This window comes from Equus quagga, chromosome 13, assembly GCF_021613505.1.
Source record: "Equus quagga isolate Etosha38 chromosome 13, UCLA_HA_Equagga_1.0, whole genome shotgun sequence".
NCBI classification, from domain to species: Eukaryota; Metazoa; Chordata; class Mammalia; order Perissodactyla; family Equidae; genus Equus; species Equus quagga.
Window position 1 is genome coordinate 9,405,781 of NC_060279.1, and position 18,071 is coordinate 9,423,851.

At 37.3% G+C, this 18,071-nt stretch overlaps 1 protein-coding gene across 2 annotated transcripts in view; it reads right to left on the bottom strand.

The window, feature by feature from the left end:
• ANKRD45 (ankyrin repeat domain 45) overlaps positions 1–18,071 on the bottom strand; it is a 31,512-nt gene that overhangs the window by 11,341 nt on the left and 2,100 nt on the right. For both annotated transcript variants that reach the window (XR_006891641.1, XM_046683141.1), the window contains exon 2: positions 6,007–6,174. Coding sequence is in view for 1 of the 2 variants with exons in the window: in XM_046683141.1 (XP_046539097.1) it covers positions 6,007–6,174 (168 nt within the window). In the remaining variant the exon portion in view is untranslated. The remainder of the gene's footprint in view (positions 1–6,006; positions 6,175–18,071) is intronic.

Here is an 18,071-nt window from a genome sequence, read left to right on the forward strand (position 1 = left end):
TCTCTGCTCAAGCAGCACCTCATCAGCACGGCCTTCTCTGATCACGTGCTATAAAATAACGCACACACTCACTCATTCACTTGCTGGCAACTTCATAACCCCCTCACTACACTGCTTTATTTTTCTCCATAGCACTCCAAGGATTACACATAGATTTAGATAGATATTTTTTTCTGCATCTCCCTGTTAGAAGGTGAATTCCATGAACATAAAGATTCTGTTTTGTACCTAGTTGTGTATGTATTCTCAGCTCATAGAACAGTATTTAGCACATAGGAGATTCTTAATAAATATTTGTTGTATGACTGTTTACACAGAATTTATTTGCTTGTTAGGTTTCCTCATCCTAAGTTGCTCTCTCCACACTGCTCTACCAAAATGCCCTACCAAAATCCTGTTCATTCTTCAAAGCTTACTTAAATATACTTCTGCGAAATTCCTAATTCCCCCAGGGAGAACTCACTGCTCTATCAACTGTTACATGATTATAATTTGATTTAGCTCTTATTTTAGTCTATCTTGTAATTTTTATCATCTTATTTTTTCTTCTACCTCTAGATTGTAAGCTCCTTAAAGGCAGGGTCTATGTCTCATCTTTTTATCATATACCCTGCCACCTCACCATCTCATCTTTTTCACATACCATGCCAAATTCCCCACCCCTCACCCACTATCTGATGTTACCACATTGCCACCAAAGGGACATGGGTTAAAAGGGTGAGACAATATTTGTTTAACCATTTAAAGGGAAAGATATTCCAGAGTGAAAAAACAGAAGCAGATGCCAGGTTGTGTGAAATGGTATAGCTATAGCTATTCTTTAAGTAGATGTCAAACTGCCATACTTCAGAAGGGTCAGAAGGGATATAGGTAAATTTTTTCCAAGAAATTCTATTAATATGATTACAGTCTGAATTTATTAGTTAGCAAAATATTAGTAAAGTCTTTGTTTTTCAGAAAGTTGAAGAAGCTCAAACCATTCTGGCAAAAAGCAAGAAAAAGAATCCCTAAGAATCCCAAGGTGAATGACTAGGTGACACCTTTTAGTCCCAATGTGGTTCTTTATGACATCACTGAATCACTATGACTAGTAGTTGATGTAACAATGCTCATCAGTATATATTTTGCTGACAAGGAAGATTATCTTCAATGCCTTTACTGGCGCACCACGTGAACTAGTACTTGGCATATCTTCTCTGTCTTTGACCAATTTTTGGCTATAGACTTTTTTTTCCAGTTGAGAAAGAAAGATGTCCTTTCAAGGACTATCCCTCATTTTTCCTTTTTTGTTTATCTGCTTCTTCAAGGAGACCTTCTGCGTTTGTGATGGAACCATCTGGACAAAGGTTGGATGGGAAATTCTTCCAGAAGAAATGCAGTATCTGAAATTTAAGCCTTCTCCATCTTACTGTCTCCCTTACCCTCTGAACAATCTATGCTTCAATTTTGCTAATATGGATATATTTCAGGGTTATTTATATTTCACTTATACTTTAGTACAGGCTCTTTCTTTTATCCTATTTGTTTTATCTGTGCATTACCTGTGGATGAAATGGAAGAAACACAAAAAAAAGGTGAGTTAGTGATGTAAATAGTAGTAGTTATAGACTACCAAAGAGTTAAAACATAAGATTGTCAGCTTTTCTGAGGGGAAGTTCCATGTCTTATTTCTCTTTATAACCTCCTCCTACCCTCGCCATTCACCCCCAGCATCTGGCACAGTGTCTTGTACATACTAGGTGCTCAACTAATGTGTATTGAATTAGAAGGTCCTTAGCACTATGTACCGGGGGGCTTTGGGGAGAAGAAGAAAACAAAAAGATTAGCAACAGATGTTAGCACAGGTACAAATCTTTAAAAAAAAATTCTATAATATCATTTGTTTTCTCCTTTTAGCTGAAAAAACAACCCTCCTTAGAGACACTTGGTAATGATTTAGAAGGCCCGTCCTTCCAGGACATTGATGAAATACTCTGCAGACTGATGGCTAAAACATCAATGCTGACCACATATCTGAATCAGTCATCCCATTATCCTCTGGCTAAGAAAGTCAAGCACGGAAAACCAAAGAGGAAGAAGACTGAAGGAGGAGGAGCCAGAAGATATCCATATGCACATGTAACTCGGTCCAATATGAAGGTTACATAAGAAACCTAGTGATAGAACTTATATAAAAATAAAAATGGTTCTTTGGCAGCCTTTGTAATTTTTGTCACGTTCTTTACTGAAACTTTCCAAAGAAGTCTGAGTTGAAAAGTTATTTCTATTCAGCTAAAAAGAATAAGTATCAGGGCCAGCCCAGTGGGGTAACATAATGATTAAGGTCGCATGCTCCACTTTAGTGGCCCAGGGTTGGTGGGTTTGGATCCTGGGTGTGGACCTACACACTATTCATCAAGCCATGCTATGGTGGCGACCCACATACAAAATTGAGGAAGGTTAGCACAGGTGTTAGCTCAGGGACAAACTTCCTCAGGCAAAAAGAGGAAAATAGGCAACAGATGTTAGCTCAGGGCTCCTCATCAAAAAAAAAAAAAAAAAGAATATCTATTCTTATCATTTTTATCCATCCATACTAGTAAGTAAAGTACTGGGGAAAAGATTATGTACTATCATGGCTTCATGTTTAACTCTTTTGTTCTTTTTAATATGTTAGATTACTAATCATTAACCAATCCATAGAACAGAATCTTGGTTTAGTGTTTCAATAAATCTCTGATTTAAATAATGTGATTTTTCTTACTCTCCTGAGCAAATTTTATGGCCACAGGGAGACTTAATTTCCCATCTCAGATTGCTAAAATAGTATGGAAATATTAAGGAATAGAATAAATTTTTAAGTATAAATTTTTCCATTTTCAGTATGATAAATTATGAATTAAGTATCAACATTTTTTAAATTTCAGACCAGAGGATAAGATGCCTCAATTTTAAAAAGCATGGTTATCATATTTTCTAAACAAAACTGAGAGACTTGCCTGAGACTAAGACAGAAGATTTGATTAAAAACATGTTGAAAAATACCAGAAAAATATACCAGAGCTATAACATACCTCCCATCAATATAAGGGAGGAAAAACTTTTAAAAAATAATCCTTGAAACAGTAATAGATAACTCTACAGTCTTTATAATGGAAAAGAATACTGCCTGCTTTGGGTTATGAACTATTAAACGTTTATTTATTGCTCCACTTTCCAGACTCTTCTCCTTACCTCCACTCTTCCTTAGCACAATCCTACTCCCATATTTCCATAAATGTTTGTTCCATCCCTTCAGAGTTCTGAACTGTCAACCAATTCCCTCTAAGAGAACACTGATACCTATTTCTTTTAATGGAGGACTCTTGAACACTTAAAAAGTCTCCAAACCTTGAAAATCTAAAGAAATTTATCTTTATTGGTGGAATTTTCAGCAATATGGAGGAGACTCTTTGGGATAGGGAGTCCTCAGCCCCTTAAAATTCTCCAGGTGACTCCTACTTTAATCACCAGAAGAAGAAATGGAAGTGGTTTATAATCTTGGTAAGTCTGAATTAAATGTTAACTTTTATGTTGAGAAGTTTGTGTTACATTCCCCAGACATTACCATGAAGCCCCAATCCTTACAATTCCATCACTGATCTTGAAACAGCATACTAGTTTATGACATCATAGTCTTCTTTTATCTTCATTACTAGGAAATGTTAGATATAACTCCCCCAAGAATGTAAGGACCCAAACTAAACAGAAGGATAATAGGGAGAAGGAAACTGATGAAACTCTACACTATAAGCCCCACACTGTTTCTTTTCAGAATAGTTATAGCAAAATTTGTCTCTGGATTGTGTTTTTAAGTACCATGGATTATTATTCAAAAATGGATTTTAATTTATATAATGTGGATTTCACCTACAATAACTATACACAGGGGGATCAATTAAATTCTTTGCAATTTTTCTTTTTGCTTATAGACCTAATCATAAAATTGAAGGTATTGACAAAAATATTGCCCCTAGAAAATACTTAGTACAAGTAGATAATTATCTTTAAAATAATCCACAAAGTATAATTCTTTTTCTTCCCAAATGTGCTATCTTCCTTCAATTTCCTTATTTCTAGTAATCCTCCCAGTCCCCTTCTCATTTTACTGATAAGAAGCTCCTTATTGCTACCAGACGAATCTTCCTAGATAGCATTTTCATCCTCTTCCTCTTCTACATAAAACTTTCAGTGGCTCTCAGTGTCTACATAAATAAAATGAAAACATCTTAGCCTGGCATTTAAGGGTATAATCTGGCTATAATAATAGCAGCATTTTTCTAGTGCTGATCACACACCAGGCATTGTGCTAAGTGCTTTATATCATTTCATGTAATTCTCACAACAACCCCCAAGAGGAACGAACTATTATTGGCTGCCTCTTCTGGAAAATAAAACTGAGGTATAAAGAATTTAAATACCTTATCCAAACATAGGTTTCAAGTGGAGACACCACTATTTAAACTCAAGCAATCTGATTCAAGAGCCCATGTACTTACTCTTTTATTATTCTGCCTGTGCTGTAGCCTACATGTGCAAAATACGACTTGCTGTTCCAGTAAGGCAATTTCGTCACTGCCCCCCAACATGACACTTTCAATCCCAGCTCTGAGATTTTGCTCACACCCTTTCCCCTTCTATTGTTTATTCAAATCCCACCCATTCTTGAAGGCCCAACTCAATTCCAACATGCTCCGACTTCGTGTTCTCTGACCACCCCATAGCACGTACCACCAGCTCTGCTGATTTTTAACCCTTAATCATAGTCTTTCTGATATTGTTAACTGTAAGATGTGTCTATAGCTTATCACCCCCCACCTACCAAATGTCCAGAGAGTAGGAACAACAAGTGTACCTATAAAAATGCTATGCTTATATTAGGCATTTAATAAATGCTTGCTAAAAACACAAATGCAGGTAACAATGCAAAATGAATGCCAGGAACTTCATAAGTACTAGTTTTTTTTTTGTTTTTTGAGGAAGATTAGCCCTGAGCTAACTACTGCCAATCCTCCTCTTTTTGCTGAGGAAGACTGGCCCTGAGCTAACATCCATGCCCATCTTCCTCTACTTTTATACGTGCAACACCTGCCACAGCATGGCTTTTGGCAAGCGGTGCCATGTCTGCATCCAGGATCCGAACCGGCAAACCCTGGGCTGCCGAGAAGCGGAACATGGGAACTTAACCGCTGCACCACTGGGCCAGCCCCCAAGTACTAGTTTTTTAACCAATGTTTGTACACATACATAGTTATACAGGTATATCTTCCTAAAATCTCTAAGCTATGTACAGGGCTGTGGAAATGACGTAAGCAAAATATTAGTAAAACTCAAAATAGCACATAGTTTTTTGATTGAAGCATATCATACATACAGAAAAGTATAAAAACTATAAATGTACACCTCAATGAATTTTCACAAATGTGCACATCATGTAACCAGCAACCAGATCAAGAAAAAGAAGATTACACTCCAGAAGTCCCCCTCATATCATAAAGGTAACTGCTATTCTGACTTCTAATATCACAGATTAATTTTGCCTGGCAAATCATTTTAAATTATTACGACCTTTTCTACCTAAGGAATCAAATACATTACTCAAATATCGCATATTTTAAACATCTAAGGAATGGTCCACTCTGCGTAGGTCTTTCAGAAAATGGTCTTGAATATTTATTATATATATATATTCTTATAGAAAATTATTGGTGAAATTGTTAGAAGTTTGTAAATCAACCAGCTCCCGATATGTACAGTTTCTATTAAGCATAACGTTTTAGGCCAATAACAAAATAGCAAAAAAAAAAAAAGCAGATTTCACATATTATCACCAACAGTGACTGTGGTTCTATCTACAAATACAACCTCTTGATGAAGGTGAAAATGTTAACCACCTGTGTGCTTTGTTGGAGACATAGCCTGCATATAACTCATGAGAGGAAAGCACCTCAGTCAGCCAGCTTGCTACCACCCCATGTGCTTCCTTACCTGCCCAGTCCAGGAATTCAACACACTCAGTCTGGGAATACCGAGCAGCAACATCTCGAGCTCTTTCTTCCCGGAAGTTCAGAGCTTCTATATCAACATCCAATTCCACCAGTGCTTTCAAAGTTTCCAAACGACCCCAGGCTGCAGCACAGTGTAAGAGTGTATAACCTAACAAATAGTAGGAAGAAGGTAAGGTCAAATAACTACATTGTTTAGGCTATTTTTGGAGCAGAAGATCATAATGGCAATCAAGTATTGAACAATTAATATGGGCCAGGCACTATTCTAAGCGCTTTACATACAGTAAACTCATTTAGTTCATAAAAACCCTACGAGGTCAGAACTACTATAATCCCCACTTTACAGACAAGGTCAGAGAGGCTAAGAAACTTGCCCGAGGAACACAGTAAGTGATGGACGCAAGATACCAACACAGGCAGTCTGAAGCCTGAGCTCTTCAACATCTTCTAAGGAGATGGCAATCCCTGAGCAGTCATCTACTTTGGGACACAATTAGATGCATGACTTAGTCTAAGGGATTTTCATCAAACTCTAATTACTCTAGCATTATCGTTAACATAAGCATACAAATGACTACGACTGCATATGCCTTTGGTTTGGAAATTAATCATTTGAATTAAAACTGAAATTATGATCCATCAAATTAAAAAGTTATATCTTAGACTTACTGAGGCGACTACCATGACGTATAATTGTAAAGGTCAAAAACATAGGCAGTGTCCTTAAATTTTTTTCAGACTGGTTTTAAAAAATCAAGTCAAAAGTTCATTCTTTTAACTTACCCACAAGGATATATTTATGACTCAGTTAATGGGCCAAAGAGGCATGTACTACCACTATGAGAAGATCTGAGCAAAAGAAGGAACTAGCAAGTACTGAATCTATTAATAGGCACTTTATGTGCCACTACTTCATTTAGTCCTTCCAATAATCCTATGAGGTAGGCATTACTAGCCCCATTAAAAGATGCAGAGAAAAGGAAGGGCAGAGACTATACTTTGCCCAAGGCCACACTGGTAGCAAGTAGCCAAAGAAAGATTCAAACCCAGGTCCATTGCCAAATAAAGGGTTTATAAGGAGAAGGAAATAGCACCCAAATGTTTGCCACTGGCTAGCACAGGGAAAAAGAATAACAATTCCTCCACTTGCTTTCAGAAACCTCTCCTTGGCTCCCTATTTGCCACATTCCCACAATCTTAGACTGTATCTGTCTTAGACCAAGCTGTAAACTCTTTCTGTCTTGAGGATACCATAACCGGAAGGGATAATAAAGTGTTAAGAAGGAATCAGAGGAGCATGAAGCAAACTACTACAGGACCAGCCGAAATTAGAATGACCTCCCCTCTTTGGCTCCACTTTTTTTTTTTTAATATTACAATGAGCAAGAAATTTCAAAAGAGCAAGAGATAGAGACTAGCCCAAGAATTGTATTGTGCCTCTATCCCCTACAAAATGGGGGGCCAAGAAATACTCAGCTACCACCCTCGCTGTTCCTGCCTTCTGCCTGAAGATGGAAGTCTTCCATCAGCTGAATGGTCCAGGGCCCCTGATTTGCTGGGGGAGGGAGACACAATCTACAGACAAGACACTGAGAGCATGACCAGGAGGCCATTCCAAATGAGTTGTTTTGGCTCCTTATATCACTTTCCTCAAGGCTTAAGTTACAGACCAGTATAACACCTAATTTTTTCCCCTATTTTTAAACATACATAGTTTTAAAACAAGATTTCTAAATAGAGGGAGGCTTTTACCAAGGAATTTGCAACCTTTACATGTTTTTCCTTTGTTGGAAATGGTCTGTTTTCTAGAAAGAAATACACAGATCTTTGTAAGACATTAACCCCATTGCCTTCCCAGGAGAAGAAAACATTTAAATAAAATGATTTCAAATAAATGTGAAGATTATACTGTGCCTATGGATTGAAAGAGTTAATATTGTTAAAATGTCCGTACTACCCAAAGCAATCTACAGATTCAATGAAACCCCTATCAAAACACTAATGGCATTTTTCAGAGAACCAGAACAAAGAATCCTAAAATTTGTATGGAACCACAAAAGACTCCGAACAGCCAAAGCATTATTGAGAAAGAAGAATAAAGCTGGAGATATCATGCTCCCTGATTTCAAATTATAATACAAAGCTATAGTAATCAAAGCAGTATGGTACTGGCATGAAAACCAACACACCTATCAGTGGAATAGAATAGAGAGCCCAGAAATAAACCCACATCTATATGGTCAATTAATCTATGGCAAAGGAGCCAAGAATATACAATGGGGAAAAGACAGCCTCTTCAACAAATGGTGTTGGTAAAACTGGACAGCAACATGCAAAAGAATGAAACTGGACCACTTTCTTACATTATATACAAAAATAAACCCAAAATGGATTAAAGACTTAAATGTAAGACCTGAAACCATAAAACCCTTAGAAGAAGACACAGGCAGTACACTCTTTGACATCAGTCTTGGTAATATGTTTTGGATCTGTCTCCTCAGGCAAAGGCAACAAAAGCAAAAATAAACAAATGAAATTACATCAAACTGAAAAGCTTTTGCCAGCAAAGGGAACTATTAGCAAGACAAAACAGCACACTACTGAGTGGGAGAATATATTTGCAAATCATATATCAGGTAAGGGGTTAATATCCAAAATATGTAAAGAACTCACACAACTCAATATCCAAAAACAAACAATCCAATTAAAAAGTGGACAGAGGACCTGAACAGATGTTTTTCCAAAGAAGACACACAAATAGTCAACAGACACATGTAAAGTTGCTTAACATTACTAATCATCAGGAAAAAGCAAATCAAAACCACAATGAGATATCACTTCAGGCCTGTCAGAATGGGTGTCATCAAAAAGACAACAAAAAACAAGTATTGACAAGGATGTGGATAAAAGGGAACTCTTGTGCACTGTTGGTGGAAATTTAAATTGGTACAGCCACTAAGAAAAATAGGATGGGGGTTCCTCAAAAAATTTAAAATAGAACTATCATACCATCCAGCAATTCTACTTCTGGGTATTTACCTGAAGAAAACAAAAACACTAATTCAAAAAGATATATGCATCTCTATGTTCATTGCAGCATTATTTACAATAGCTGAGATATGGAAGCAACCCAAGAGTCTATCAATAGATGAATGGATAAAGAAGAGGTGGTGTATATACACACACACATGGTGGAATACTACTCAACCATAAAAAAGGAATGAACTCTTGCCATTTGCAACAACATGGATGGACCTAGCGGGTATTCTGCTAAGTTAAGTAAGTCAAACAGAGAAAGACAAATACCATATGATTTCACTTATATGTGAAACCTAAAGAACAAAACAAAACAGAAACAGACTCACAAATGACAGAGAACAAACTGGTGGTTTCCAGAGAAGAGGAGGACAGGGGGTTAGGCGAAATAGATGAAGGGGATTAAGAGGTACAAACTTCCAGTTATAAAATAAATAAGTTACGGAGATGTAATATACAGCATAGGGAATATAGCCAATAATATTATAATAACTTTGTGTGGTGACAGGCGGTTACTAGATTTATCACAGTGATCATTTTGGAATGTACATAAATGTTGAATCACTATGTTGTACACTTGAAGTATGTCAACTATACTTCAATAAAAATAAACAAATAAGCTGATTTCAAAAGCATCCAGACAAGGAGATTTTCCTGAAGTTCTCCATAATATTGGCAATGAGTATTGGATCCCAGGAGGGGATACAGAAGGCTACATGCTGGAAATCCCAGGAGGAAGAAAGAAACCATAAATGAACTGGGAAGAACTGAGGTTGATTCTAAGAGAAAAATAAATTCTTTGTGGAAGACTACTGGTTACTAAACATAGAGTCAACTGAACAGGTAGTTCACTGTAAGGAAAAATATCAGACGAGAAGAAAAGGAATCTTTTCCTCTATGCAGGCATTGTTCTATGTGCTTCAACTCATTTAATCCTCACTACAATCCTATGAAGTGGGCACTGGTATCGTTCTCATCTATAGGTAAGGAAACCAAAGCACAAAGAGAATAAGCACTTTTCCCAAGGTTGTTGTAAAGGTCAATGATGAGGTCAAAATCCAAGAACTGAGATGATGATAGTCAAGACAAAGTAATAGGCTATGGAGCAAAATCCTCACCTACCTAGAACATTTCTCACAACCCGCCCACCACCAGCAGTGCCAGACTCTGAATTCCCCAAATCAGGTTGTTCGATGCCTCTAATAACTTCATACATGCTGTCTTTTTCTCCCTGAAACAGTAATTATAGTAGTGGAATAAAATAATACCAGTATAAATTTTATGTATTATGTATTAGTATTAATACTGGTATTTTTAAAACTACATTCAGAATTTATCTTTTTAAGCAGTGAAACTATTTAATATATTTTAAGTACAAAAATGTACAAACATAAAACATCAAACAAAAGCAAAACTTAATCAAATAGAAATGCTAAGTATATATTGTCACTCTATTATCAATATAAATTGTCAGATTAAACTGATAAAAATTAAGGACAGGGCCAGCCCTGGTGGCCTAGTGGTTAAGTTCGGTGCACTCGGCTTTGGCGGCCCAGATTTGGTTCCCAAGCACAGACCTACACCACTCATCTGTCAGTGGCCATGCTGTTGTGGTGGCTCACATACAAAAAGAGGAAGACTGGCAGCAGATGTTAGCTCAAGGCAAATCTTCCTTAGCCAAAAAAAAAAAAGGAAGAAAAAATTAAGGATAGAAAAGCAAACACTATAAGAATGAATAAAATGTAATTAGTCATGAAAACTGCAAATGAAACATTATTTGCTTTTTTTTAAGTGTGTCAATGGTGTCACCAGGATATTTCTGCACAAATTTTTTCACCTATTGAAGTTTTTCTCAATTAACATTAGTTGGAAGCAGTTGTAAACTAACACCAAATATTTTCCTTTAAATTATCTCATCTCTAATTTGAAGAGAGAGAGAGAGATCTCTTTGAACAGGTTTTTTCTATTTTTACAATATTTTTATTGAGAGTAAGCTGTGATTTTTTTTTCCCCAAAGAAAACATTGCTGGTTCATATTTGTCTTTTTTGGTCTTTTTTAGTTTTCTCATGTACAGAAGGAGATTTCATTTCAGTTTCCTGATCAATTTCAAAACCACAACATTCACATTCTACTTGTTTTGGAAGCTTTTGAACTTAAGAGTGATTTTTACAACAGAAACTTTGCAATATCCCAATATGGGCCATCTAAATTTGTAGATTTCAGTTTGTCTTTTTTGTATAAATTGAGCAATTAAATCATTGATCTTGTTCTCAACCTATAAATGACTCAGATTTCATATTTTTTAGAATATCAAATAATACTATAACTATAAAAAGACCAGTATTTCAGTTACCTAAAATAGTAAGTAAATATACCAGAATACCAGCAATATTGTAACATGAAAATCCGGTATTGCAATTACTATACTGTCTGCCATGCCTATCCCTTAACTCTCTTTTGTCTGGTAAACTCCTGGTCACTCTTGGTCACTCTTCAAGACTCAATATAAACATTGCCTCCTCTGTGAAACCCTCCCTATGTCCAACACTTCCAGGTAAAATTGACTTATCTCTCCTTTGAGCTATCACTGTACCCACCGTAAAGTAATTACCATGAAGTAATTATTTATTTACATATCTGTTTTCTGCTAAACTGTGAACTTGTCCAAGGCTGACTTCATTCATCTTTCTACCCTCAGTTCCCAGCACAAGGCCTGGCTATTCCTCTACTCTTAATAAACATTTGCTGGTTGTATGGAAAGACAGAGTTTAAAACGGTAATTAGTTCTGATCATGCCTGTTTGAGTAGGGCCAGATTTAGTGACCGAAGCCTTTTCAGAACCAGAGGAGGTTCCATCGTCAATAAACTGCAAACTGCAGAGGCCTGTCCTGGGCTCAATCAGAAAACAAGGCACTTCCCAATGGGCCAGAAGTCAGGAGCACAGAGAGCTGAGACGGTAAGAATTGTTTCATCCTCCCTCCTTTAGATCAAACGTGTCCAATTCTCCAGCATTTAAAAGGAAAGGAAATCCTGAATGCAAACATGAGTTATCAATCACCTTGAAAATCATTTTTCTTCCTTTCTGTTCCTGAGGATCATCCACAAGTAAACGACAACCATCTTCATACTTTATAGAAACATCTATACTGCAGTTCTTCATCTAAAAGTCTTGTAATTCTAGGCCAATGGCTTCTTACACTCCAACAGATCACTACTGCTCACAGACACACACACACCATGAATGCTATTCAGCCTTAATAAAATAAGGAAATCCTGTCATTTGCGACAACATGGATGAACCTGGAGGACATTATTCTAAGTGAAATAAGGCAGGCTGAGAAAGCCAAATTCTCCATGGTAGAACTTATATGTGGAATCTAAATAAAGAAATGCAAAGTCAAACTCATAGAAACAGTAGAAAAGTGGTTGCCAGGGCCTTAGGGGGTGGGAGAAATAGGGAGAGGTTGGTAAAAGTCTACAAACTTTCAGTTATATGATGAATAAAGTCTGAGGACCTAATATATAACATGGTAACTATAGTTGATAACTGCATTGTATAATTGAAATTTGCGAAGAGAGTAGAACTTAAATGTTCACACAGACCCTTGATTTGATCTGTTCTCCCAGGTGAACAATCTCATGGGAACTGAATCATACCAACCAAACAAGAAATTGACTGGTAAACGTTAATGTAATTCATTATTGATTAAGTGATTCAGTAAACTCAGCAATGACTAAAATAATAATTGCCAAGTTCATTGGTATAATTAGGTTGCCCAGTCCATGCATACTTCCCTTTAGAGAATTGTCTTCATGGAATGCCAAATCATTATTATACATAATGCCCAGAATACTGCTTCATTCCTTTCCCTATTAAAAAGTGTACATTGGAAACAAATAGCATCAGAAGATGCAGCTGTGAAGATTTCTGTACTGGTTTTCTTTGTTGCCAAAACAAATTACCACAAATTCAGCAGCTAAAAACAACACCCATTTATCTCACAGCTTTGTAGGTCGGAAGTCCAAGCACACCATGGTTCAGCTGAGTCCTTGGCTTGAGTCTCAGAGAGCTAAAATCAACTCAGAGGGTGTTGGCCAACCTGGGCTCTTATCTGGAGACCCTGGGGTAAACTCTGCTTCCAAGCCCATCCGGGCTGGCGGCAGAATTCAGCTCCTTGAGGTTGGAGGGCTGAAGTCTCTGATTCCCTGCAGGCTGTCAGCCAGGAGCCTCTTTCAGCTTTCTAAGGCTGCCTGCATTCCTCATCACATTGTCTCTATCTTCAAACCAGCAACAACACTAGTCCTTCTCATGCTTCAGACCTCTCTGACTTCTTTTGACAAATCTCCTCTAATGCCAGCTGGAGAAAGTTCTCTGCTTTTAAAGCCTTGTGTAATTAGACTGGGACCACCTGAATTATCCAGGTTAGTCTGTCTATTTTAAAGTCCATAATCTTAATTACACCTGCAAAGTCCCTTCGCCAAGGAATGCAACATATTCACAGATTCCAGGGATAGGGTAGGGACATGTCGGGGGCGGGGGGGTGGGGGGGGGCGGCTATTCTACCTACCAGAGCCCACCCATTGGCCCCCAAAGATTCACAACCCTCCCAAATGAAAAATATATTCAATCTATCCCAAGGTCCTAAAGGTCTCATCCTATTACAACATCAACTCAAAGTCTAAAATCTTATCTAAATGTCATCAGCTCAAAAGTGTCAAACCTCATCATCAAAATCATCTAAAACATGTGCATGAGGCTTTGGATATAATCCATTAAATATAATTACTGTGGCACAGTTCCTCTCCATCTGTGGATATGTAAAACTAAACAAGTTATCTACTCACAACACACAGCAGTGGGATAGGTATAAACATTCTGGTTCAAACGGGGAAAATGGAAGGTGAAACAGTCACCAGTCCAAAGCAGTTGTGAAATTGAGCCAAGTAAACTCCATTAGGTTTCAAAACCTGGGAATAATTCTCCATGGTTCTCAGCTCTGCCCTCTGGGCTCCTAACTTCATCCCCTGGGCTCTCAGCTTTGAGCTGTCCTTCCCTTTTCATGAAAGGCAGCACATGTTTGCAGCTGAATAGTTTATCAGCCTGTTTCCTGACAGTAGAATGTTGGGGGTCCAACAGTCTTCCTTCCTTTTTACTCTCTCTGTCCAAGATGGCAGTGTTTCTGCTGTTATAAAATTCTGAAGAACCCTGTAGGTCTCCTGTGGATGTGAAAGGGATTTGATTCACTCCACTAGACAGAAGCCAGGTTTACAAATTCTTTTGACATATTCCCTTGTCTATTTTTGGCTTCTGCTGAGATGGCTGTGGGACAATGCCCTTAGCTTTTTAGATGCTCCCCGGTTTCATTAAATGGATACCCTCAGTCATGCCCTTGATCTCTTGTGTCTAAATACTCTGACCGTTTGATCTTTCCAACATATCAACAAAGGGTTGCAGAGTCACACACTCAGCTTTTTCTCTAGAGCATGCTTTTCTGACAGTGAATCTCTTCATTTTAATGTCTTTGGTATCTAGATGAGCTTAGAATTTTCCAAATCATCAAGTCCTGGGTTCCTTTTAATTTACCAGTCCTTCTCTCAATGTATGTCTCTCTCCTCTGGCATTTTACTATAAGTAGCAAGAAGAAACCAGGATGCACCTTGAACACTTCGCTTAGGAATCTCCTCTGCTAAATGAGATTTCATGGTGAGCACAAAATCAGAGTGAAAAAATGGATTATCTTAGAGTAACTCATCAAACTCTGAAGGACTGTCCACCTATCTCCACACACTGGAAAATACTTAACAAGAGGATGGCAATACTCATGTCAACTAGTCAGAACATCACCCCCCTTGAATAGTGTTGGAGGCACACAGTCATATAATGTCTTGGGGTTCTACTTATACATAGTACGGTTTTTAGATATAACTATTATTCTCATTTTTATGGACAAAGAAACCATAGCATAGAAAGGTTATATAATTTGTCCAAGTCATATAGTTAGTGGCAAAGCTAGGATTTGAACCCAGGCTCTAAAATTCATGCTATTTGAACCCGGACTCTAAAATCAATAGTATTAACCAATCCATTATAGAATTCTTTTGTAACTTGATTTTTGTCTCATCGTTATGTTTTGGAGTGTTATCCATTTTAATAGCCAAAGGGCTAGCTCATTCCCTTTAACTGTTGTGTAATATTCCACTGTATGAATAGATGATAATGTGTTTATCCATCTCTCTATTGATTTAGATTATTTCCAATTATTCACTATTACAAACAATACTAGAATAAAAATCCTTGGACAAGTCTCCTTGTGAACACGTGTGAGAGTTTCTCAAAGACGTATATCTAGAAATGGAATTCTGGATCATAGAGTAGGTCTATTTGCAACTTTAGATAAATGTTCTTCAAAGTGGTTGTTACCAGTTTACATTCCCACTCCCTCCAGCAGAGTAAAAGAGTTCCCACTTCCCTTATCTTCACCAATACTTAATGCTATCAGATATTTAAATTTTTGTCAATCTGATGAGTGAGTAGTGGTAGCTCGTTGTTTAAATTTGCATTTTAATAGTGAAGTTGAGCATATTTTCACATATTCATTGGCTATGAGAGTTTCTCTTCCATAAATTGTTTGCTCCTATCTTTTCCCTATTTTTCTATTGGGCTGAATTCCTCTTATTGATTAGTAGGCTGTCTTTATATGGATATAGTCTTTATCACTTGAGAAGATATTGCAAATATCTCCAGTCTGGGTCAAATCTTTTAATGGTGTCTTATCCTTTAATGGTTATGTTCTTATGACTCATTTTAAGAAATCCTGTAATATCTCAAGAATATAACAATCCTCCATTTATTTTTAGAAAGTTAAAAAATTTTGCTTTCCACATTCATATCTCGCATGGAGTTCTCCTTGATTTTTGTGCATGGGACAAAGTAGGTCTAATTTAACTTTTTTTCCAGATGAATAACCAATGTTCTCCATATATTAAACAGTTCATCATTTCTCCACTGAAATTTAGGGTCAGGTTCTCAGTTTGCTTTAAAAAAAAAAAAAGACCTACTGGGATATAAACTAGATTGAGAAATTAATTTGGAAGAAATTGCCATCTTCGCAATATTTAATCTCACCATCTGAAACATAGATATAATTTGGGTCTTCTTCGATGTAATCCAATAAGGTTTTATACTTTTTGCTATAAATGTCTTGAGATTCTTTTCTCAGATTTATTCCCAATTTCTTTATAGTTTTGTTGTGAACAAGATCTTTACTTTTATTACATTCTCTAGTTGATTGTTGATGGTATATAGAAAGCTACTGATTTGAGATATTGATCTTCTGTTCATATTCTTGCTAAACTCTATTAATAACAATAATTGATTCCCCTGGATTTAAATCTATGTGCCTATGAATAATGAGAGTTGTGCTTCTTTTATTCTAATCCTTATATCTATTAGTGTGCTGGTAAATATTGAATGGCCAGTTTTCTGTGGGGAAAGCCCTGATTTGTAACATTAGCCAATTTCCATGATGTATATACTCCTAGCATGGCCAGCTTCAAGCTACCAATAGCTTGACAATACCAATGTGATGTCAACCAATTCACAAAACTTAAAAATTGAGCATTCAGCTAACAAGAGCTGGTAAAAGCCAGCTCTAATATGATACTATGGTATTTTTCTTATTTTTCTTGTCTTACTGCACTTGCTAGGACCTCCACCATAATGATGAATAGAAGCCATAAGAGTGAACATCAGAGTCTTGTTTCTGACTTTAAAGAATGGTTCTAAAGACCCAATACTAGGTAAGTTTGCTTCAGGTTTGTTTTTTTTTTAAGATTGGCCCCTGAGCTAACATCTGTTTCCAATCTTTTCTCCTTTGCCTTTGCCCTCCGCCGCCTCCTCCTCCTCCTTCTCCCCAAAACCCGCCAGTACATAGTTGTATACTGTAGTTGTGAGCGCCTCTGGTTGTGCTATGTGGGATGCCGCCTCAACATGGCCTGACAAGCGGTGCCATGTCTGCACCCAGGATCCGAACAGGAGAAACCCTGGGCCCCCAAAGCAGAGCACGTGAACTTAACCATTCAGCCACAGGGCCAGCCCCCTGCTTCAGGTTTTTGATGGAGAGCCTTAAGAAAAGTTTCTTCTATTCCTATTTCCCTAAGAACTTTCATCATGAATGAGTACTACATTTTTTTCAAAAAACTTTTCTATATCTATTGAGATGATCATGTGGTTTTACTCAATTTTTTAATGTAGTGAATTATACTAACATTTTTTCTCATGTTAAAACCATCCTTGCATCAGGGCCGGCCCTGTGCCTGGGTGGTTAAGTTCACACGCTCCACTTCAGCGGCCCCTTCAACGGCCCGGGGTTCACCAGTTCCGATCCTGGGTGCAGACCCACAAGCTGCTCATCAAGCTATGCTCTGGCAGCATCCCACACAGAAGACCTAGAATGACTTACAGCTAGGATATACAGCTATTTACTGGAGCTTTGGGAAGGAAAAAAAAACACAGGAAGTTGGCAACAGATGTTAGCTCAAGGCCAATCTTCCTCACCAAAAATCATACCTTAAAAAAAAAAAAACTAAACCATAAAAAAAAAAAAAAATCCTTGCATTGATAGGGTAAACCTAACCTAGTCCAATAAATTTTTTTAAAGATTTTATTTTTCCTTTTTCTCCCCAAAGCCCCCCGTACATAGTTGTGCATTTTTAGTTGTGGGTCCTTCTAGTTGTGGCATGTGGGATGCCGCCTCAGCATGGCTTGACCAACAGTGCCATGTCCATGACCAGGATTCCAGCCGCTGGAACCCTGGGCTGCTGAAGCAGAGTGCAAACTTAACCACTCGGCCACAGGGCCGGCCCCTAAATTTTTTAATACACAATCTTAGATTCAATTTCTTAATATTTTATTTAAGATGGTTGCATCTATGCTATTAGATGAAATTGGCCTATAATTTCCCTTTCTAGTACTGTCCTTAACTAGTTTTGCTATAAAAGTTATATCT